The 25,845-nt window shown below is 35.1% G+C and overlaps 1 protein-coding gene across 3 annotated transcripts in view; it reads left to right on the top strand.

Moving 5' to 3' along the window:
• Nucleotides 1-415: 415 nt before the first annotated feature.
• LOC149533963 (MADS-box transcription factor 23-like) overlaps nucleotides 416-25,845 on the top strand; it is a 160,271-nt gene continuing 134,841 nt past the window's right edge. The window contains exons 1-2 of one of the 3 annotated variants that reach the window (XM_089803888.1): nucleotides 416-791; nucleotides 1,167-1,379. In XM_089803888.1, the coding sequence (XP_089660014.1) occupies nucleotides 1,198-1,379 (182 nt within the window). In that variant the 5' untranslated portion in view covers nucleotides 416-791; nucleotides 1,167-1,197. Of the gene's footprint in view, nucleotides 792-1,158; nucleotides 1,380-25,845 lie in introns of all 3 variants that reach the window. The other 2 variants (XM_089803889.1, XM_089803887.1) reach the window with 2 other exon arrangements.

Genomic DNA, 25,845 nt, shown 5'->3' on the forward strand with positions numbered 1-25,845 from the left:
AAAAGTGAACAACACCAAATCATAACCCCACTATCATCATTTTGAAAAGTTCCTCTTCCCTATGACGTTGAACACATACAATGAACCGATGGGACCACAACAAAGATATATTCATTATGTGGTATTTCTTAAGTGGCTCTAAAACCTAATTGGCGGATTCAGTGCACAGGGCAATGGCTATGCAGCCAAGAAAATCAAAAGGAATAGTAAAGTGATATTTTATTTTATACTTCATATTTTAAATCATAAAGCATACTAAGTGGGATATTTAATTTTATACTTGGTTTTTCTTTTTAAAACTCTCCTTAGAGCCGCTCGCAATTCTTCCCCAAATAATGATTTATTTTTTAAAAACTCTCCCTAGAGCCGCTCGCAATTATTCCCCAAATAATGATAAAATCAATCTTTTTTGTTGTCTAATTACCGCTGCTCCGGCGGCTACCGATCAATAAGTATAATTTTTAGGGTAACCCCCCCGGTGCATATCGACTTCTTCCCCGTTAATGGAAACTAGCGGTACAATTCCAAACATGGATGGCGACGATTCGATCCGGACAACTTGGAGTGCATTCCTTACAGCTCAATTTGACATGATTTTGCCGTACATCATTGCCTATGCGAAATTTTGGAGACTTGAGACAGATCCGGAACAATACGTTTCGTATACTACACTGCGAAAGAGATAAAGCATACCTAAAATAGCATCCACTTTTCGTATCTATCTTTGATGGAATGCGTAACGCTACAGTTTGGAGGTTTCAGGCCATAGTCAGAGCATAGCGCAGTTGCCGGTATGAACATTTTCATTATTTTAGTTAGGGTTTCTAAAAGTTCTGCTTGTTCTGCACATATTTAAGTATTTTAGAAAGCTCTTTGCAAATATTTACGTAATATGAAAAGCTCTTTGCAAATTTTTGTGTATTTGGAAAGCTCTTTGCAATTATTTGCGTGATATGAAAAGCTCTTTGCAGATTTTTGTGTATTTGAAAAGCTCTTCGCAAATATTTGCAAAATTTGAAAAGCTCTTTGCAAATTTTTGTGTATTTGAAAACCTCTTAACTAATATTTGCAAAATTTGAAAAGGTCTTTCCAATTTTTTGTGTAATTGAAAAGCTCTTAACAAATATTTGCGTAATTTCACAAGGTCTTTGCAAATAGTTGTGCAGGTTCCAAAAAAAAGCTCTTTGGAGGTATAAAATGGGAAAAAAACGAGTAGCACTGAAGAAAATAGACAAAGCCGCGGCGAGACATGTGAGTTTCTCGAAGCGGAGGAAGGGTCTGATAAAGAAGGCGAAGGAGCTTTCTGTTCTATGCGACGCGGAGATCGGTCTCCTCGTTTTTTCTGCAACAGGGAAGCTCTTCGAACACTCCAATACCAGGTATTCTTCTTTCTTCGTGCCTGCTTTTGCTTATTGAGGAAAATATCTAGAGGTTTAACAAGATCTACATTTAGGAAGATCGTAGAAAGAACGAATTCACGACAAGGCAGCTTTTACAATGTATGCGTTTTCTAAGTGTAGGTTTCGGAGGGTTTACATTTTGAAAATTGTCTCGAAGTATTTTCGTTAAAAAGAAATTGAAATTGTTTGAGTGTCTAAAGCTGTAATCATTTTTTTTCCAAGAGTTCGTGTTTAGTAATTTTCTCTCCAGTGGATAAGTTCTTTCAATTACTATTTTATTTGTATTTTATTACTAGTTTTCCTGTTTACTTGATTGTAGATTTATGTTTTTTGTTTTTTTTGGAAATATTGGTCAATTTATATTGCTTGGGTCAAACTAGTAATTTTTTTTAGAGTGAAGATATTAGATTTTATTTTATCTAAATATAATATTTTTATAAAAACAAAATACTTAATAATATATTTTTAGAAGAGCACTTCTTGTTGGATTTCATTCTTCATTTCAAATTTATTTTTTCCTTTTTGATGATTGAACAATTTTTTTAAATTTTATTTTATTTTAAAGATGAAATGTGAACTTAAAGTGTCAATATTTTTAAAATAATAGATCTTCTTGGATTAACATTTTTATAATATAAAGAAACATAGAGAAAACTAGACATATTCTTTTAGATTTTTTTTGGAAGCATTTGAATTATAGAAAAAATAAAAGAGTTAAGAAATATTTAGAATGTATAGATTGATAGTAGAAGCGTTGTTGAAAATATTATAAGAAAAATCGTAGATTAGGAAATACTCATAATATAAAGAAGGTTGAAGAAATTTCCCCAGCTTGTCCAACATTTTGTTGAAAATGTTTGGGTTAAGAAAAAAAATGAAAGTAAAATATCTTATTATGTCACTTTTTGTTGGCATACTAAAGGAAAGTGTACAACCTATCCTCAAATTTGATTGGAAACATGTGTAGTAAAAAGAAAGTTAGGTCAACTATTACATCACCTTTAAACTGAAATGATATCTAGTAAGGGACTAGAGAATGATCCCAACATTCCACAAATGCAAACCAATTATTCTTATACAATTCTATAGAGAAAAACCTTCAAAATGGATGCAAAATATTAGGCTTATGAATTTTACCTTTACATCTTGACTTTATTGTTAGGTTCGTGTCAATCATAAAATGAGAATATATTTCAAGGTATATGTGTGCTCATAACTATGCATTAAAGGTAATTGTACATAAAAAGGATATAAAGTCTACATGAAAAAAATTATGTTGAGATTAGTGTGTAAGTATGGACATAATAGCTACATAAATGATGCTACCTAGTTTTAAATACAAATTGGGCCTCAACAATACACTTTGTCATTAAAAGAATATAGTTTTAAAAGGGACCTAAAGCCCTAAATACATACACTATACTACCCAAAAAATAATTGAAAGATACTTAACAATAACTAAATAAATGCTAAATAAAAGTAAACATTAGAATTAATTGTTTAAAACGTTACAAACTTTATTTTCATAAGAGTTATTGCTATTATTCTTGCTATAATTCTTGCTAGAAGGACTAGGAATAAGACTTGTATCCATATCAAAGTGCATAGTTATATCTTTCTTTTCTTAATTGAAGAGCTTCTACTTGTATAAACAACTATCTAAGCCCATTTATGTTGTTATTGCACCACCATTCGATTTGTCTCCATTATGCAGAATATTTTTGTGTGCACCTTATCAAATTAACATTCCAAATACTTTGATACCTTTGCCTCCCTAATAAGCTTGGCATATTTACCAATATTTTGAATTAGAGGGAGCATTTTACCAGCATTCTATGTAGAAAGAGAATTTCTCACATTGCCTTATTCTTTCTTTGAATTATCAATCAGGGAACTAACTGTCTATTTTAAGGTATAAAGATTTGATACCAACTACATGAAAAGGCTAGATTGGCCATCAATAATATCTTTAACAATTTTTAGAGGTAATTGAACTAAAGAATAAGGTCCATTTGTACCAATATATTATGATGTGTAGATTTTGGAAAAAAATTGAGGGATGGGATTTAGACACAAGTTTTTTCCCTTTTTACTAATTAGATCTCTATAAAGCTAAATGATATTTGACAGATTATAGTGTTGGAAAATTTGTCAATACTCCCCTTGTAATTTGTGACAAGGGACTAACTATGTCTAGTGGATTCTATAAGTCTAATGGTTGTATTGAGCATTGACATTGATCCTTTGATGATGCAACAACCACCACTCTAACAAGTTGCATTAGAGCTTGGTTGCAGGTTCAAATCTTGTCATGTAACACTGTAGGGGAGATTGTGGAAAAATGGTTAGTGCTCCCCTCAACATTCATGAGAAAGGACTATATTCCTCTTGTGAATTATATAAATCTAATAGTTATATCGGGCATTAATAGTTGATACTTTTGGTACAACTAAAAACACCACTCTAACATATACATGTCCACATTATGGGTAAATGCTTAAATAAATTTGTATACCTCAAAGCTAAAAAATATTTGATATATAAATATTAAAATGTAAGAATAACACAATTTGAAGGAGTATATATAATAAGGCATGACTAGTAACCATGATATCCTCTTTTGTCTTAAGTTGATAAAATTATTTGATGTGAAAGAATGAGATGAAAATGAAATACTAAAGGAAAGAAAGTGCCAATGGATTTAGAGACATGAATATAAAAGAAAGGAATCACTAGGAAGGAAAATATTGAATACTCAAAGGCAATTGTGGATAGGTTGCTAGGTTAAGAGGATTTGTTGGTGGAGGAAATGATGTGATTGCCAATATTATAAAGAGCATATGTAGCTTAGAGGGTGGACACTAATTCACTATGTTAAGTCATGGTGAACTATTCATCAAATTTAGTATGAATAAGTGGGTTGATAAGTAAATCAAGCTTAGCCTATTACTTCTCTATGTTCTTTAATATGATTCTTTGTATGGATTTTATTACCATCATATTTGAATGAAATTATGACCATTGGGTGTCTTATATAGCATAAGAAAACCCTAGAATAATAGGTTAAAGTGAGATAGATAAAATTTAATGAAATAAACCACTCTTGGATATAAATAAGAATAAGAATTATCGGATAAAAAGGGGTTTAAGATTAGAGGATCTCACCAAAATGAAAGAGGGAAGTAAATATTTTATCGGGATGAATCAATTACCATTCAAGATCTATCAAAAAATAAACAATTGAGATTCAATATATTAACTTTTTTTTTTTGAAATAATAGAAAGAAATATTTTTTCTAGATAAAAAGTAATAATTATCAACTATAACATCCTTATTAGACAACTAGAGAATACATGAATTTTGTTAGTGCATCTTGCATTAATTATAGCTTAAAATAATGATAGATGAACCAACACTTACTAAATAATATTAAATACATGTAGCTATAATTTTTTTCAATATAAAATATCTCAATTCCACTCATTAATAAAACTCATTGGACAAGGAAATATACTAGTAAAAAAAATCCTACCTAAAAAATACAACAATAATATTATGCTACAAAGAAAACAAGTGTCAGTGGTATAGTACTTGTTGCATAAATTATATAATGGAAATAATAAAATTATATGTGTCTTCTTAATATTTAATTTTAGTTATTTTGAAATATAAATATTTAACTTAATTAATTATAGTTTTAATTAATAATATTTATAGTGAGAGAAAAATTTAAGAAAACAAATTTAATTATAACCTTGATAAAAATATAAATTATTACTTCATTTTAATAACAATCATTAATTTGAAGGTGACACGATAGTTTGTGGATTCCTTGAAGAATTGTTGGGTTAGAATTGATGGGCTCTTGTTTGAAGTCACAGGGGATTTGATTGCTGACACCATGAGTTTGGTTATGGAAGGCAAAAGCTGGAGGCAACAACCTAGGGTTGCAGATGAGATGAGTGTGCGGAAAATTTTATAACCCAATGAAGCTCCTATCTATTTATGTGGGGGATTTTCTCGTGAAAAGCTTCCTGAACCATGGAACATGGTTTATTATGTTATCATGATGTATATAATGATGGAAGACAAAGTTAAGGTGTGTTACATTACCACTTCCCTGTCCTTAATCACTTTAGGAATAGGGAATGCATCTCTTTTCCTTACTTGTTAATGCACTCTATAGAGGATTTATGTGGAATATCTATAAGAAGAGAGAAGAAGGATTAAGCTATAATGTTTACCACCAAGCCCTTATTTTTTGTCTATTTATATATTTAACAAAGACCTTCACCCATAGATTCCAAGCTTGATCCCTTTCTTGCTAAAAATCATTGAGATTACACAAACCTTGTACCCCTCTACCAAAACCTAGATTGATAGGGAGCCTTTGACTATTGCCAAAAAGATAAAAATGGAAAAATTTGAGGTCCTAAGTGTTGAAAGTATTGGTACTACTATTAGGAAGGGAAATAGTAGGTCAAGGAAAAGACAGAGAGAAAAGGGACCCTTGGCTACCCTTGGTAAGGAAATACTTGACAATTCTAAGTCCACTGATAATTTGGGAAAGAAAAATGGCACTAGACCTAAAAGGAAAGCCAATAGGAAGAATTATGTAGAATAAGAGGAGGACGAGACTAGCCGTAAAGGGAAGGATGAGGAGGTTATAGGAGGCGAATATGGTAGCCATTTTCTCTCTCGGGTGTCTGATACGTTTAAAATTGAGGCCAATACATCGGAGTATATGAAGGAAGGAGTTGTGGGAGAAGAGGGTATGACCACATATCCTATCAGAATTGGTAATTTTGAGTAGCAAGACTTAAGGGGAGGTCCTTGTGGGATTTGTTGATCAAAAGGAGGAGAATACTAGGGCAGACTAGATATAGTCAAGTTGGAGGAAACCATCACTAGATTTATTAAGAAAAATGAACACCTAGAGGACAAATTTGATAGGCTTTCTAACTTTTTTGTTAGGGTCGTGCATTTGGCTATGACTACTCTTCATTTATGGTAGGTGCACAAGGAGGAAACCATTGAGGATAATGACATAGAAATGACTTGTTCATTGTATGGTTTTTTGGTGATTGATTAGTTATGTCTACTATTGGAGAACCCAAGGAACAAAAGTAAGGAGAGGTAGCTCTTGCCTCTATGCTACTTTTTTGGTATTTTATTATGATTACTAGTTTTTATTTAATCTAGGGGGCTTTCTATGTTGATATTTTCTAGACTTGTTTAATGCCCAATGATAAATTTTGGGCCATTCTTATCTAAATTGATGACAATATTGTAGATATTAGTAGTAGTAAATTTTAAAAAATTTGAGTTTGAGGGTTTTTGATATCAAGGAAAGGGGTTGGTTAATATGTTGGTAGTGACTTTCAGCTAATTTTTTGCATTTCCTTTTTGTTTTGGGTCAGTGCCCATTTTGGTTTCATTCTAATATTAAAAAAAAATCAGTTTTTAATTTATTTATTATTTGATCAGTAAATGGCCGAAGCCTAGATTAATTATTATTATTTCTTGGAATTAATTATTATTATATTTTAAGCTAAGGTAGATTCGAACCCAAAACCTCCCACATGAGAGGTTTGCAAGTTACCATTGCATTGTAAGCTTTTGCCTTAGTTTTTAATTTTTAATTACATATATTTAAATAATTAAAAATCACAAATAAGTAATTTTAGGAGAACAAAAGTTTCTGAATTTTTTTAATTTTGTAGTGCTTCCAAACCCATGTATAAGAGGCTAAGTTTTTGTAATAACAATAGGAAAAGTAAATCATCAATGGGGGGGTGTGAAGTGGGGGTGAAACAGTGTTGTAAACTTTAATCCATAAAAACATTCACCACACATCCATCTCACATATTCAATAAGTAAACTGAAATACCATGTAAAGCATATACATCTAAAGCATGTAAGTGAGTAAGCATTCACACATACATGACACAAGATATGCTTACATCGAAACCCTCCAATGAGAAGGTAAAACTGGGATGGGGATGACACCCACAAATCTTCACTATTGCAGTAATAAAGTGTATCCAATGAAGTTTACAATGTTTGATCATGAAACATGATATACCCTATAAAAGGTTTGCCCTGTTAAAGGCTTAGAAAGACTATTAGGTCTTATAGTGTTAAAGGATTTGAGCACCCTATTAGAAGTGTGCCTGGTTAAAGGACTTCAGCTAACAATTAAGTAAGTACCTTGTTAGAGGATTTCAATATAACCTGTTAGGACTACTTTGTTAAGAGATTTAATTGATTCACTTGTTAAAATATCTCAGCAATGATCCTGTAGTTAGCACTCTAATGCTTGATGATAGAACACCTCCATTTTGCTATGTACTTGAGCCTTCTTGATTAGATGTCTCTCTACTATTCACTATTTCCTTCCTCTATTCTCCATTAACTTATTATGTAATTCAATTCAGATCATAATGCCTTTATCACCATGAATGTCTTGGTTTGCACTCGCAAAAATCTCCTTGATCATTCATTCACTCCCCTACTCACACATATATGAAGTTTAGGGTTTGTCCTCCTTAAGAAGACCTAGGTGACTTAGGGTCAAGTATGAATCAACGGCCACGATGCATCCATATTACCACTTAAATCTTCACTTTATCTAATTGGGTGCATGTAAGACATAAGGATTCCCACTTAAAACTCGTCCTTATCAACAAAATATTGTATTTGAATCCTTAAGTTGGCTCAAAAGCTGTTTGCATAGTAGTTTGTGCCACTACAAACAATTATGAAAAAACTATGTTACTTAGCATCTGAAGTTCCAATGAGGTAAGAGTAAATTAATTTTATTCATTTTTTAATCATAATAAATTTCTATACTAGGTTTTTTTTATCAGTAAAAGGTCGTGGCCATTATATATATATATATATATATATATATATATATATATATATATATACCCAAGTTTATAATGGGTACTTTCATCTTAACTAAACATTGATCAAGTAATAACTTTTTGATTATCAGCTCAGTCCTTCCAACAATGAGCGAAATGACAAAGGATATAACTCCCTTTATAATAAGTAAAGATGGGTAGGTTCAGAGGTCCTCATGTCCTTCATGTTGCAATCACTTTTAAACTTATTTAAACACGTTAGCATTGTTAGAAATCTAAACTATGTTACCCTTCTTGGCTACAATATATTTCTATATAGATTGATTTACTTGGTTATATTATTAAGAAAATCATATGTTATTTTTAACTTTAATGGCTGACAGTTTTAGTTTATGAACAATAGACATCTTAATTTCTATCAGAATTTAAACACGAAAAGCTTGAGCTCCATATAACTGGTCTTTAGGAATAAGTTTTATCAATTTTTAAATTCAAAATTACAAGAAAATCCAGCTAGATAATGTTATAAATCATAATATAATTATTGAATTAGAGACACCACAAAAAAAAGGAGAACTAACACCCAAGCTTACCAAAAATAGAAGAGAAAATAAAGTAGCTCCCATTTAGATGGGTTACCTCAAAAGACATAGTCAAAACCATAAGGACAAAGATCAAACAAAGAAAAGAGATGGCAAAACCAAACTAAAGAAAATCCTTATTTACTAGAAGAGAGACCTAGGAAAAACCCCTCTACGTGCTCATTTACAGGTTGGTCTCCAACTTCCAAAATACTAAGATCATCATCCATTAGAGAATTAAACAAATCCAGGACAGAGCCAAAACTATGTTAAAAAACTAGCTTTGATTACTATAATATAAATATATATGTAATTGGGTCTGAATATACCAGGATAATAGGAATCAAGATGAAAGCGGCAATGAAGACATCCTAGAAAACATACTAAACCTTGTAATACAGCTAAGGATCACCCTACCACCATATAACCATATACAAATTTTCTTACTAGCCCAAGTCGATCTATAGAAGGATTAAACCAATGATACTTATAAGCCCAAAATAATAAAACCTAGATACAAAAACGAGGGCCCAATGAGTACAGAGGATTAATTGAGCTCCTCAAACTTATAGAAAACCATGATCAGGTCATCAACTTCTTCCAAATCAGTAGCCATGGCTCCTAGAGCCAAAACCCATGTTTTCTTCTCCCTATTGGGCTTAAGCAAGTTAGGAAGGGAGAAATCTAGTTTGTTAAGGTCCTTGAAGGTTACACCAGGCCCCAAAAAGTAGTAAAAATGTGAAGGTAATGAAAAAACCATCCTTTATCATGAGCTTCAACTATTCCCCTCCAATTCATTAGAAAGTGGATGCTTACCTCCATTTTATGCCAAAGGCAGATACAAAGATTGACATCCCTGATTGAGAGAATTGGATGCCTAATCACATCAAAATGCTCCAGGCTCCTAGGAGGATTTTTCATATAAGATTTCACAAGGGGAATTTCCATATGCCCATTGATACCCAATACTGCCTTATCTAGCCCTACTGACAAGGTGGTGTCGAAAATGTCATAGCAATGACACACAATTTCCCCATGACCACAATGTGCCCTAAATAAACATGCTATGAAACAACCTATAACATCACTATTTGAATACCATAAAAAGTTGTAATCAAAGGACCTTTCCCCAAGCCATCTACTGATGGCCACCCTATTCATGTCATCTATAGGATTCAGACTCCTGTTCTATCATTCTAGCTTCACTTGACCCAAAAAAGCCATGGTTCTAACCTCAGATGCATGAAACAAAGTAACGACCAACTCCATAGTGCAGAAAAATAAATCTATAGACTAAACTAATGATGCCTTGGATGAATAGGAGTCTAGAATTAAGACTAGTTATATCATAGCTCTGAAGTGGATGACACAAATTTTTGGAGAGAGATCATGCGAAGTGCCTCGAGACTACATACCTTGCTTAAACATAATGACATTGAGTACAAGACATCAAGGGGTTAATAACTGGGACATCTTTATAACATTTCATTATCTTATTAACTAATCATATAAAAGTGAGGGTATAAGTACTAGACATAGGAGCTAACTAGTTGTATATTGTGTTAAATTTGGGGAAGACACTAGGGACATGCTGCCAAATAAGTGATATTTTCAGCATCTGCACCCTTGTTGGTCAAGTAGTCTACCATTTTATTTCCTTCGCTGTAAATATGTAAAAAAATATTTCTTCGAATTTATCTATGCTATTTAAAATTGTCTCTAATTTCAAATTAATGATCCAATTCAGTGTCCTCTTCCTGAGAGCTTTGACAATGATTTGAGAATCCCCTTCTATGATAAGTTTCTTAATTCCTAATTTTAAACTTTGAAAAATCCCTTCTAATTGGCCATATTATTTCTTGTTGTCCCAATTGGTTTATCTCTCTTGAGTATCTAGTTTTTTTATGAACTAATGACACATCCTATCCCTACCACTTCTGGATTTCCCCTTGTTGTTCCATTGAAGTTTAGTTTTTTCCATCCATTTGGAGGTAGAACCCATCTACACTTCTTTCAAGCTTGGGAATTTTTCTTGGGGTAAATTAAATGTGGATTAATTAAATTTACCTAGTTCTTTTTCATGTCTGCATGCCAATCCAAGAAAGATCCCTCTTCTTTAGCCACCCTTCTTAAATGACTATTCATAACTTTTTTTATGTACTTGTTTCTACTTTATTAAGGAGGGAGTGAATATTTAGTTAAGTATTAGAAAAAATGTGCCTATCTTTTTCTTTCCAAATTTAACATAAAACGATTGAAGGGGAGATATACCATAATTTATCATATACTGAGCTTCTATTTTTAGTAGGCCAGTTCAGTAAGTGTTGATCTAAATTCTTCATTTGTGATGACGAACAATTTAACATCTTACTAAGTCATCTCTGGCATGATTATGCAAAGTGACAAAGATATAATATATGTTGTGAAGTTTCTGAGTTTTTTTTTGCATAACAAACACCAAGATGGTCCTTCGAAACGCATCTTTCTAAATCTGTCCACTACGAGAATCCTTTTTTGAATTTCTGACCATAGAAATAATCTTTTTTTTGGTAAATGTGATGAATAGGTATAGATGTTCTTTCCCAATTTTGGGATGAGGTAATAATATCAGATCCTCTCTTTATCAAAACCATAAGATGAGGGGAACGAACATTCTAATGAGGTTTTGGAAGAAGGGGAGATTGCTACTACCCTTAAGGTAAACAAAAAATTAAATTCTAATCTGAATGGGGAAGAGTAGTGTGGATCAGAGATCTTGAAAGAACTTTGTATTAAGGGTAATGAAAATTTTTATTTGGGTTCCTAAGAAAACTTTTTTAATGTCCTTGGATAAGGCTAGGGTCCCATGGATGCCAACTTCTTTAAAAATATCGCTGTAATTGCTGAGATTTTTTAGGAAATTCTTAAGCTAAGTGGTCCTATGGATTTTGTTATTTGTTTCACTTTAAAGTTTCAGCTCCTAAGTTTATGGGAAAACTTTCTAAATTTATTTTATGATAAAGTCTTTTTTAGTTTTATAGTGTCAGTTTTTGACAAATGGCTAGATTTTTCCCTAAACTGGCGGGTATATTTCCAGCCCCACGCCATTTGCATTCGCTTCCTAAAAAGGTGGGGCTCCTATTATGAAGGAAAATATTGTACTTAACCCTATAGCCACACCACCCCCCCCCCCCCCCCCCCCCCCCCCCCAAAAAAAAAAAAAAAAAAAAAAAAAAAAATTCTTTTGGGACCTCTTGTACCTAAAATATAGACCTGTAGCCCTCCCTCATGGGACCCCTACCTAAGACCCTTGGAACCCAAAAACATGACATGCATAAGTAAAATCATGATGGTCATGCTAACAATCTACAGGTAATCCCACAGTGAGATTCCCATCTTCATACTCACGTACAAAATTTAAGGGCATGTTCTTTGTTTTGCAAATTATGGAAATCCAAACTTAAACTAAAATTTTGAAGAAAGTGTCCGCATATGATATGGGAGGGAATTGAGAATGTTTTTTTATATCAATAGTAAATATGGTATTTTTTGTGTTGTTTTAAATTTTTTTGGATCATGAGATAAATTTTATCGTAATAAACATTGATATCTCTATGGCTCTAGATTTCGTGGTAGACCCTAATTGACCAGTAAGATTTTGTGTGATGATGGACACACATGCTAGTATTCTAAACCAAATAAAACTAATCTCAAATATAGGTTCCAAGGATGAAAAAATTTCTTTCAAATGCTCAAAGAAAATCTGTCGTATCTCACTTATCAAGCCAAAAATCTTCAAAATTGATTGGATGAAAGAAAATGTTTAGCCATGTGTATTCAAAAAAGGACACCTTGTCTAATGCTATGCAAATTGATTCACCAATTCCCTCTCTAAAGGAAATTAATCCACATCTATGTATTCAAAGTTATCATAGACCCCTTGTCCAAAATGATCTATCTGAAAGAAATATTCATATGGTCAACTTGGTAGGTACTACATCTCTTCATGCTAATCATTAGAGCAACATGAATAAAATTACAATTGCAAAATCTGCATTCCCTCCTATTTTACCCATTGCTATTAGGTGGGATAGTTTATGTGATATGCCAAGGGAAATGATTGTAAAAGAGAGATTTATTTATTTATTTATAAATCCCATTGTCAAGTCTAAGACACACATTTTTTAGGACAACTTGGCTTTTGTTGCCCCTAAATCTGCCTTCATCAATTATATGGTATTGGTAAAAGAAAGCCCTTTTAATAATAAGATGTTAGTTGATGGGAAACAAACATCAACTAGATTCTTGTAATTCTCTTCCATATACTTTAATCCCTAGTATTTTTTTCAAAGACAATTAGAGAGTTGGAAGTAGGCCTGTAGAATATATAATTACATAGGAGAAGACCAATATAGATAATGATACTAGCTTGCAGTTGTTGCCAAAACTAAAAGACATAGTTTTAAATGAGTGTACCATAGATGAGATGGAAAATGAGATAACTGAAAATGTTGAATTTACTAGATTAGAAGATGATGATATCTCTATCTTATTAAGAAAGAGGCCCTCTAATCTTCATTATGCTATTTTTGGTAGTATTATTAATGAAGATGAAATTGTGGGTTTAGAAGAGGATTATAGATTGAAATTATTAGGGAAGGGGAGTGTAAAGGGATACATTGATCTTACATCTAATCTCGAAGTTCAATTAGAAATAGAGGAATCAAAAGGAATGGATCAAGAAACTCAAGGCCAAGTTGGGGACCTAAACATAAAATTTGATCATACTCAAGTATATTCTCTAAACCAAACCCCAAAAAAAAGGGGTAGAAAGCCCAATGCACAAAAGGTTATGGAAAAAATTGATTCAATAACCCAAACCACTCTTGATGATACATTTACCATAAGAAAAAGGATGAGGAGAGCAAGATGCCCTCCTCTAGGGAAATGAATATTATTTCGTTGAATATAAGAGGCTTAATGACCTCTCAAAAAAGGGATCATGTCACAAAACAACTTAATACAAATGGGTTAGATGTGTGATTTATAAGAAACAAAAATTTAGATCAAGCATGTGAAAATTCATTAAAGAAATGGAGTCTATGGAGATCTTTACATACTCAAGCATAGGGTGCTTCATGTGGGTTGTGCATTTTATCATCTCCAAGTAGATGCAATGTCTCCTTAATCCACAATCATCCAAATTGGCAACAATTAATTAATGTTTGTTATGATTTGGAATTCACTCTCTTTATTGTATATGGTCCCAATTCAACAATTGAGAAAGAGTATCTATGGAATTCTTTATCATTTCCAATATCTTCCATGTATGCTAAAATGTTTTTATTAGCTGGAGATTTCAATGCCATCACTTCCCCATTGGAAAATACTGGAGGCATCTCTCTCCCTGCTAAAACAATTGCAGATATTATAAATTTTATTGACAAAAACACTTCAATGAATGTCATATCTTCAAATGGTTCATTTACCTGGACAAACAAGAGAAAGGACCATATGCAAAATGTAGTGATGTTGGACCACATTCTTTTATCTCACAATTGGTTTCTTTCAGACTATCTGATTTCTTCAAAGACTTTGTCGTTGGTAGCCTCGAACCATTTTCAATTTCCCTCTATTGAGGATAGGTCAAATGATTTAGATCACAAACTATCTTTCAATTTTGAGAAAATGTGGTTCAGACACCTAGTCTCTTCCACCACCTCAAGTAATGGTGGTTAGATACACCTTTTGCCAAGGGATCTTGGATATAACAATTTCACATGAAGATGAGTCATCTACAGAAGAAGATCATTATATGGAATAAAACTATGTTTAAAAATAATTTTGAAGAAAAATCAATAATCAAAATAGAGCTAAAAAAAACTCAAGAAGTCATCTTTAAACATGGGATGGATCAGTGCACTTATTTGTGTCAATCTCATATTGGTTTTGAAAATTGAGTGTTAACACAGTTAAGAAATTTAAGTTCATGCCAAGTATAATATAGATGCCAAGTTGCAATGAGTGCCAAGTCACTCATGTGTTGAGTAAATAGTAAGTGCTAAGCAAATAGACGGAGCCGAGCAGGTTTCAAGTGCCGAGTGAACAATAGATGCCGAGCAAGTTCAAGTGCTGAGCCAGACAAATTATAGTATGTGCCGAATATTCACAAAAATGACCTAGTTGTAAAGTAAGGCATCATATTAGATCATATTAGATCACTTCAGATAAAGAGTATTAGAATAAAGACAAAGAGTATCAGCAGAGGCAAATCAATCTAGTTAGAGAGATTTTGGATACAGAGAAGACATATTAACTTAAGGGGAGTTATAAAATTTTGAGGTATATAGTCCTTTACAAAATTTTGAATAATTTTGAAGTTTTGTATATATGCCAAACAGGATGTACATTATACTCAAGGAGATTAGATTCATCATGTATAGTTAAGTGTTTTTGCCACTCATGTCAAAAGGGGAGATTGTTGATCTCAGATTGGTTTTGACAATTAATTGTCAACACACTTAAGAAATTTTCTAAGTGTATGTCGAGTATGATATAGATGCTGAGTTGCAATGGGTGCCAAGTAAATAGTAAGTGCCAAGAAAATAGACAAATCTGAGCGAGTTTTAAGTGTCAAGTGAACAATAGATGCCAAACAAGTTCAAGTGCCAAGCTAGACAAAATTATAGTATGTGTCGAGCATCAGTATTAACAATTGTCGAGTAACACAGAAATGACCTAGTTGTTTGTGATGGCACAAACAACTATGTAAACCATTTTTGAGCTTTCATATGGATAGATCTTGAAGCTTTGAACATAGGATCAAATCTTTTGTGGACTTTTGTCCTATTTCCTATGTAATGTTATATATAAGATATTCTCCAAGGCTTTATACCTAAGGGTACAAGGTTCGCTTGCACATGTTACTCCATTACAACAAGGGGGACTTATACCTAGAAGAGAGACCACATATGGTGCTATTGTAGCTCATGAGGTTTTGCATTACATTAAACAAAATTTGTTTGCAGCATGTGTAATCAAATTGCATATGATTAAATAATATGATAAACTCAAGTAGTCATTCTGATCAAGGTTGTGCTTAAATTTGTTTTTTGAAAGAAATAACTTGAAATTAGATTCTATCTTTTCTAAAGGGCTATTTCTTTCTTATTCTTATCAGTGGATCAATATTTGGTAAGTTCAATACTTCTCAAGGAGTAAGATAGGGGAATCCTCTATCAACTTTCTTATTCATCATCATGGTGGAAGTGATAAGTCGAATGATTATTCTTCAAATCAGGAAGGCTCATGGTTAGGTATCTCAATTGTGTGGATGAAATAGCTTCCATGTATTATTTATTTGCAGATGACACATTGTTGCTATGTAGAGCTTCTATATTGGAAATCCACCAAGTCAAAAGGGTTCTCTTATTATATAAGAAATGTTCAAATCAACAAATTAACTAGCTCAAATCATCAATTTTTTTCTTCAATAAATCTCCAAAGATTAAGGCGACAATTTTATCATGTAGTGAATTCTTAGAGGCCAAGTTATCCAGTTCCTATTTGGTTATTCCTCCTTTTCAATGCAGTAATAAGAAACAACATTGGTTCAATATAATTAAGAGGCTCAGATCAAGAATTTTCAATTGGATAGCTAGATGGCTACCATTTTTTGATGGACTAACTTTGGTAAAATCAATCCTTGCATCAATCCCAAAATTACTTTTTTGTTATTTGAAAAGCCCACAAGTCAATTATAAAGAAAATTTTGATATTGCTTAGGATATTTTGTGGAATAATAATATGGATGGGAAATAGAGTATTTCTCTAATCTCACTACAGGTGATGACACCATCTAAAAATTGTGGGGGATCAAGATTACATGATATTGGCAAGAGGAATTCAACATTTAGAGAAAAAATAGTATGACACCTATATATCAAACCATACCTATCATGGTGTAGGTTGATGATGTAGGAGCAATTTGGGTTTGCTTGGTGACTACTTTGGATTTCATGGGAGGAGGCTCAGTAGTTTCTTGGGAGGGTTCTTGGACTAGTACTTGGTAAAAGAAGGATTGGAACTTAGCATGCTCTAGGAGCTCGACATGGTCTATGGAGCTCAGCATGTCTGAGAGCTTAGCATGGTCTTGGATCTCAACATAGTCTTGGAGCTTGGCGTGGTCTTTTGTGCTCAACATGTGTTGGAACTTGGCAATGCTTGTGGGAGCTTGGTGATGCTTGCGAGTTTGCTATCACTTGGCAATTTGTTGGTTCTGACTAGAGTTCTTGGTGCATTTAATGCATGTAGCATGTGATCGTGATGTGCATTGATCTGAGAGTTTGTGTGGACCTATTTCAATTCTTGGTTATCTCTCCTATGTGCATTGAAACTTGTGTTGTAAACCTGGGGCTTGTCCTAAGTATTTTTGTGTAGTTTTTGTGTGTTAACTGCGGGTTAATGTTTTTATATTTTATTTTTGTTGTGAGCTGACTTGTGGCTTAAATATGCATTTAATGCAAGGGGTTTATTTAATTTGTAATTGCTAGGACAACTTATGGCTTAGTTGGGTATAACTAGGGGGTATTGTGGAGTCTTTTTGTCATTCATTAATGGAGTGACTCATTCGTTTCAGAGGAGTGAGTCTAGAGAGTAGCTAAAGAGCGAGTTTGCCTAAGTCTATGGATAGAGAGCCAAATATGAGGTAGTTTATAGGAGGGTTGTGGTGGAGTTGCGAGTTTGTGAGAAAAGCTAGTAGCTGAGGCTTTAGAACCAAAGAATGGCTTGGTGGACTTGAGGGTACAAGAGTAGATTCTTCTTCGTGTTCTTATCTAGTTGTTGATTTGGACTAGCTCGGGTTTGGATTGAATCTTGTTAGATCTTGTAGAACTATTATTGTAATTGTTGTTGTATTTGGCCCTAACCTAGAAGGCCTTACAGAGAGACATATTTCATGCAAATAGTTATTTTATAAATAAAGAGTTGTAATTTGGTATCATATCTTGCATTTATCTTGTATTTTTGTTATCTTGTGTTGTGTTTTTACTATGTGGTTATTTGCTAGGGCCTAGGACATCTCCTTTGGGGATTCGCCTGCCTTGCACTATGTCAAGTGGTATCAGAGTGAAGATTATTCTTGAGTGTGTAGGAAGATTGCCAAAGTTGAGCTAATTTGTAATAGGACTTGGGTTGGAGAAGTGGATATGAGAAGATCTTGATTTGGTGGTGGATTTTTCTTTCTAGAGTCTTAGATCTCTTGTTTGTGAGGTGGTAGATCATGTTTCTGACTTGCAATTATAGAGGGCTTACAGATGGATTGATGGATGCAAAGTTGGAAGACTAATCTTGTTGAGTCATGATCGTAGAGAGTTTGTGTATTGCAGATCCATGTTCTTGGACTCATGATTTGGTTCCTGATTATTTGTGCGAGGTAGTAGGTTGTGATTTGACTTGCAAACAATTCAGTTTATCACAAGGAGCATGGGAAGGATTTGTTGCAGAGAATCTACAAAGATCTTGGGAGATGGCTTCAAGAGGATTAGAGCCTGAGATGATTGTGAATCTCTATGATATGGTAGAGAGTTGGTTTTTGGAGATGTCTTCTCAGTTTGAAGAAAGCTTGGCTGATTAAGTTAAGGATGGGGTGAGGAAGGCATTCCATGGATGTTTGTGGAGTTGGAGTCTACCGATCTGAAAGAGAGTTGTCATGTCAGTGAAGAGACTTGTTCATAAGAGAAGATGGCATGACAAGGTTAAGGTGGAAGAGGTTGGTTTTTTTGATTAGTTTGTGGAGTTTGATACAGAACCTACAGAGAAACTTGAGGTTGTTGCTAAGGATATTCCTAACCTTGTTGATTTTGGGATGGAGATTGGTTTTTGTGACTAGTTGGTTGAGTTTGACATGGAGATTACAGAGAACTTGGTCGTGGATGCTCTAGTTGCTTTTGGTGGTAAGTTATGTGTTGTAGAGAATCTTTTATTGAGCGATGGGATGCTGGTATTGTGTGTTTGGCATGTGTTGATGGATATCTACATATTGCTACTAATGTGGAGTTTGTTATTGCTGGTGTGGATTCACTAGTTTCTGTTGTGGATGAGGATTTAATGTTGAAGCACTATGTTTAGTTTGTTCCTGGGAGTGAGCATGTTGATTAGATGGTTGAGATTCTAGTGTTTGACAGAATGATGCAGATATGGATGATGTGTCAATTGGTTTTCTTGTCCCTATTGGAATGGAACCCTTTGGTGAAGATGAAGATGGTTATTGATCTTTCTTTGGGCATTAAAGTGTGGACACACTTTTCTATTTACCTGGGGAGTCTGATGCAGGATCATCTTGGGTTTTCTCAGTGACTAATTTGGAGTTCATGGGAGGAGGCTGAGTAGTTGCTTTGGAGGGTGCTTGGATTGGTACGTAGTCAAAAGACTGGCACTCAGCATGCCCTAGGAGCTTGACATGGTCTTGAGCTTGGCATGGTCTAGGAGCTCGACATGGTCTTTTGTGCTCAATATGTGTTGAACTTGACAATGCTTGTGGGGTCATGGTGATGCTTGGGAGTTTGCTGACATCACTTAGTAGTCTGTTAGTTTTGACTAAAGTTCTTGGTGTATTTAATGAATTTAGCGTGTGATCATGACATGGATCAATCTGGGAGATTGTGTGGACCTATTTGTGATCTTGGTTATCTCTCCTATGTGCACTTAAATCTATGTTGTAAGCTTGGGGCTTGTCCTAAGTATTTTTATGTAGTTTTTGCATGCTAACTGTGGGTTAACGTGAGGGTTAATATTTTTTGTAGATAATGTTTGTATTGTGATCCGACTTGTGGCTTAAATATGCATTTAATGCATGGGTTTATTTAAATTTGTAATTACTAGGATGACTTTTGTCTTAGTTGGGTATAAGTAAGGGGTCTTGTGGAGTCTCTTAGTCATTCATTCATGGAGTGTTTCATTCATTTCCAAGGAGTGGTTCTGGAGAGTATCTAAAGAGCAAGTTTTCTTGAGTCTATAGATAGAGTGACGAATGTAAGGCAGTTTATAGTAGGATTGTGATGGGGTTATGAGTTTGTAACTAGAGATAGTAGTTGAGGCTTGAGAACCAAAGAATAGTTTTGTGGATGTGAGGGTATAAGTGTAGATTCTTCTTGGTGTTCTTATCTAGTTGTTGATATGGACTAGCTATTGTTTGGATTGGATCTTTAGAGATCTTATAGAACTATTATTGTAATTGCTATTGTATTTGGCCCTAACCCAGAAGGCCTTATAGTTGGGCATATTGCATTAAAAAAATTATTTTATAAATAAAGAGTTGTGATATGGTATCAGAGCTTGCATTTATCTTGCATTGTTGGTATCTTGTGTTGCATTTCCACTATGTGGTTATTTATTGGGGGCTAGGACATCTCCTTTGGGGATTATCCTGCCTTGCACTGCGTCAATCGATGTGTGCTAAATATCTAGATTCTATGAATCCAACTACAGTTTTTACTATTTCCAACCTTCCAAATGGTTCTAAAATGTGGAATTTCATCATTGCCTCTTGCCATCTCATTAGAAATTATATTTCATGACAAGTTTAGAATGGGGAAAATGTACTATTTTGGTTGGATTCATGGAACAACCATGTTCCATTAATCTAAGATGCTCATTTCCTTGATATATACAAGAGGGTCTCTGAAATACAGATTCCTCATTTGATTGTCTATGTTGACTATGTTGAACTTAATTTAGGGAGGGTTCATTTGAAGGATTTTGGGTCCCTTACTTTTGGTGATGATATTACATTGTAGCTGTGAAGTGTTTTGGATAAAACAATTAATCTTCCCTCTCCACAATCAGATAAAGTTATCACATGCTCTCTTCATCTTGACAATATTCTATTAAGGTTGGTTACTAGGCCCTTTTGGAATGAGATCTTTAATCTGGTTTACTTTGTGCATACAAGTTTTGTTTGAGTAATGACATATCTCCAAGGGTTAGCACATTTACTTCTCTAACTCTAAAACATCTTGTTTTGACAAGTGACAAATAATGTAAATAAAAAATCTTATCTCCTTTCAAATATGTAATATGTGGGGATTCATTTGAAGATCTAGGTCATCTTTTTCTTGTATTAACTTTTTCTTATGAATGCTAGACTTCTGTGCTTGCTAAGATGCAGTTGATGTCTCCTCTTTTAGCTGGGCTTTAGGAACTTTAACAAACATGGTCAACTCTATTTTGAGATACTCTTTTTACAATCCTATGGGTCATTATCCTTGATATTGTTATTTGGTCTATTTGGTAGGAGAGGAACAAATAAGTATTATAAAGCACCCCTTCATCCTTAGAACATGTCATGGGTAGATTTTAGTCATCAATAATTTAATCATTAAATACATTTTGGTAGATAAAGTTTCAAGTAGTAAATTTTTCTTCATGGGATAATGAAATGATGAAAGTTTGGTTTGGAATTAAGATCCCAATTCCTAGTTCCACTATTCCCAACCCAAAAATGAATAGAAAGGAGATTAGGTGCCATTATCACTCACCTGCTTTGGTTAAGATGAGTTTTGGCAATTCCTCAAGAGGTAATCCAAGCCCTTCAGGGCTAGGTTTTTTCTTTCTTAATTCCAAAGGGCAAGTAACACTGGCTAAAGAAATTCCACTTGTTCAAGGTACTAATAATTAAGCAAAGGATTTTTCACTTCTTCAGGGTCTCCAATGTGCAACCCTATTAGGTAGCTATGCAATTCATATCAAGGAGATTCTCAATTTATCATTCAGGCTATGAAATAAAGGACATTGTAGAATTATAAATTACACTATATTCTTCAATAGTATTGGGTTATAATTGAGAAATTTTCTTCTTTTGTGATTTCTCTCTCATATCGAGAAGGTAATTCGCTTGTAGACTACATGGCTAATTTGGTAATTAAAAAAGGTTGATTGGTTATTACATCTAATTTTTAGAACAAAGACTTCTTTTCTGATGCCTTCAAAATTGTGGATAACGAGGCCCTAGTTAATGTTTAGCTTAAACAATGTTTAGGTGAAAAGTATGTCAAGAATGAAAAGAATATTGTTTGGGTTTGAGGTTTCGTGACGAATGACACTATTGGTTTTGGCATCCTCTAGAATTCATTTTTTTGAGGAAGTATTCAGTGGTATATATATATTTCATTACTTGTTCTAGTACCATAAGATATGTCACCTCTTGTAAGTTGGTCTAAGATGGTAGTCTACAGTGACGCTTAGTTGCTTTGCATAGTTTCAGTTGTCAAAATTTTTGAATTTCTTTCATGCTGGAAGTATCAAATTAAATGAAATAGTTATGTTATGTCAAAATATGCTACTTTAGAATGGGTTCTAGGCTCTACTAGGGTTTTCTTGCTACATGCGAACGTTCAATTTTTTTAACGTACGGCCTTTCGCCTGCACTCCCCTTCTGTCGGCACTTGTCATACCACATTTACTATGGGAGCTTTAGGTTCAGATATAATGGCTTCGTCCAGCAGTGAACCAGATGTTTCTAGTGTTCACGCTACTGCTTCGGACTACCATTACGCCGCCATCGAACAAATGTCCGCGCAAGTTTGTCCCGAAGGTTTTCCATGAGGTAATCTTGATATTATCTTTCCTTTGCAAGAATTTGATGCTGCATGTGACTAGTTAGAACAACATACCTTGATAGGGTATTTTGTTGGTAGGACTCCTCTTGAAGCTATGCTCAGAGAATGGGTCAACAAATTCTGGACTCCTCATGGAGTCTGCCTTGATGCTGTGGAAAACCTTACCAAAGGTTTCTTTTTATTTCGCTTTGCTTACTCGTCGCAAGCAGACGCGGTCTTTACCATGGCCCTTCGTCTGTGCGTTCCTCTCTGCTTGTTTTTCAGAAATGGTCCTGAGACTTCACTGTCTCAGATGATAAAAAGCTTAGGGTTCCTATTTGGGTCGAATTCCTAGGTCTACCCTTGCCCTACTGGCCTTTCATTGAGTCTATTGCCCAAGCCCTTGGCAAAGTTGTTACCAAGGAGCCTGAGAAATTTTTTAATGCTCGCCCTCAGCGGCGTGTTTAAATTGAAGTTGATCTTTCCAAAGATGTCAAGGATTTTTTGGAAATCTAGATTGGAAGTCAAACCTTCTCACAAAAGGTGCTTTACTTGAACCTACCTAACATCTGTTATAGGTGCTAGTCTGCGAAACACAAGATCAGGGATTGCCCTTTGGCTACACCTAGGGTCAAACCCTAGCCTAAAGCGGTGCCTGTCAAACAGGCCGAAGGAAAAAAAGAAGAATGGGTTACTGTTGGGCGCAAGAGCAAGCCTGCCTTGAATCCCTTGGCCCGTAAACCATCCTATGCAGCGGTTACTGCGATTCCTCCTACTTCCATAGAAGTGTCAATGCCTGCTAGTGTGGAGACGCCAGCGGCTTTCATTGCACTTGTTTCGGGGGTTTTGCAGGTTTCAAACCCTGCTGGTTCATAGGGGATCAAGGCAGCCGCCAGGGCCTCGCCCTTGGCTGGGGATCGTACTCCTCTTGCAGTTTCTTCCATAGTACCACCAGCAATAAGGCATTCTTGCAGTCCTCCTGGACGTGCGGGGATATTAGGGGTAAAACGGCAGGCTATAAGTCCAGAGGATTTCCTCTCTAACTTCCACCCGGTTTCTACCTTTTTGTAGAATAGCTACTCCTCTTTGGAGGACGAGGATGATATGGAAGAGTTCTCATGAACTTCCTCTCATGGAATGTTTGAGGTCTTACAGGCCTCCGCAGAAAGTTCTATGTCCGGGATACCCGTCAGAGACTTGGGAATTTAGATTTTCTTTGCCTGTAAGAAGTTAAGATTTCTGGTTTCATGCTTTCTGCCGCATGCCACATCATTTGGTAGGATAGCATTATGTTTTCTTCTCAGCATGAAGCTGGCCAAGGTGGTGTAGTTACTCTCCTGTCACCTCGCCTTCATTTTGCTATTATCTTGCACGGTTCTGACCCCACACACCATATTATTTGGCTTTTGCTTTCCATTAACAATCATTCTTTTAGAGTCATTAATGTTTATGCCTCCAATGATGCTCTGGAAAGGGCACAAATGTGGGTTTGGCTTGCTGACAACTTGCCGCCAGCTACTTGGGTCCTATGTGGGGACTTCAATATGGTTGAAGTGGCCTTTGACAAAGATGGCATTCTGCCTTTCCGTTGGATAGCTGGGGAAAGAGAAGCCTCATTTTACAGGCGACATAAATTGGGCCTTTTTGATCCCAATACAAACTGCCACCATGGTAGTGGGGCCTGGCACACTTGGTCCAATTTTCGAGCCGGTCCTGACCGCATTTTGAAACATCTTGATCGTGCTATTATCTCGGCGCAATCTTTTTTCTCCTTTTTTGAAGATCATGATTTACCTATCATTCCCCTGACAAATGTGATGTTGTCAGACCACTATCCCATTTATTTTAGCATTTCTTGGCAAACAACTATCCCCAAGGTGGCCAAGTCTCAATTCTTCCTCAACACGTTTGTGTTGTTGCATGCTTCCACCATCTCCCACATCCAACGTGTCTAGAATTTGGAGCCACGTTCGCATTCCCATCAAGGTTGGATTCAATGGTGGAATGACGCCATTACTAGAACTGCTCAATTTTTGTGCATCTATGGGCGTCAGCTGGCAATCTTCAGAAAATGATCTTATGAAGCCAACACTCTTGCCCTCAAAAAAGCCTCTGAAGCTCTCAGCTTCAACCCCTTTGATGTGGATTTACAAATTCAGCTTGCCAAGCTTCACCATGATAAGCAAATTGCTGATAGCTATGCTACCCAAGGAGCCCAAATCAAAGCTCGTCTCCACTGGTTGGAGGTTGGCGACGAAGCCTCGAAGGAGTTCTTCTAGGCTCTCCGAGCTTGTCATACCAATGTTGGGATTAAAATGATAAAATAGGGAACTGATGTTCTTTCCAGTTTTCCGGACATCCTGCAAGCATTTGTTCTTCACTATGAGAACGTCTTTCCTTCGCAGGGCAATTCGGTTGCTCAGGAGGAGGCTCTTAGAAAGTGTATCGTTGTTACTCCAAACCGCCTTGCGGTTGAGCAATGCGCTTTCTGTGAGCAACTTCTTTCCCTCGGAGACCTTAAAGAGGCAGTTTACTCCATGGCGGATGAAAAATCCCCATGGGTGTGATGGATTTCCCTATGAATTTTACAAACATCTTTGGGAGCAAATTGGTCCTGATCTGCACAAAATCTATTTTGAAGCATATCATTCTAAAAGCTTAGGAGCGATCATAAATAAAGGAAATATTAAATTCATACCTAAAGCTGGTGATCCTGAGGACATATGCAACTGGAGGCCCATCACCCTCCTGAATGTGTCTTATAAGATCATTGCCAAGGTGCTCTCTCTCAAAATCTGCCATATGCTACCTTTAATTGTGCGGCCTGAACAAATTGGCTTCATCAAATCCAGATATATTCTTGACAACATCATTGCTGTTTGGGAGGGTATGGAATGGGCCTGTAAGTCCAAGAAACAAGCTATCTTTTTAAAGATAGATTTTGCTAAAGCTTATGATTGCATTGAATGGCTTTTCATTTTGGCTATGCTTCAGGCTCTGGGTTTTGGTCCCAATTTCCTTCAGTCTGTGGAGATGCTCTTTGGTGACGCTAATGCTTGCATCACCATCAATAATTCTCAATCTGAAGCTTTTGGACTTTTTCGCTTCATCAGGCAAGGTTGTTCGCTAGCTCCAGTGCTTTATGTCCTTGCTACTGAAGGTTTTGATTATTTACTTGCTCACTCTATGTCTTCAAGCCTGGGCCGTGGCATTTCCTTGCCTAATTCTTCCTCCCAGTTAGTCAATGGTCATTTTGCTGATGATTCTTTTCTTATTCTTCTTGAAGATGAAGAAAACATAAAAAATGCTTTAAATTTTCTGGACACTTTTTGTCAAGCCTCTGGCTCTGCCATTCAATGGCATAAAACACTCTGTTACTGCCATTCTTTCTTGCCAGCTCCACCTTGGCTCAGCCAGTTT

This window comes from Cupressus sempervirens, chromosome 10, assembly GCF_028749045.1.
Source record: "Cupressus sempervirens isolate cs-2001-9-10 chromosome 10, ASM2874904v1, whole genome shotgun sequence".
In the NCBI taxonomy this organism is placed as follows: Eukaryota; Viridiplantae; Streptophyta; class Pinopsida; order Cupressales; family Cupressaceae; genus Cupressus; species Cupressus sempervirens.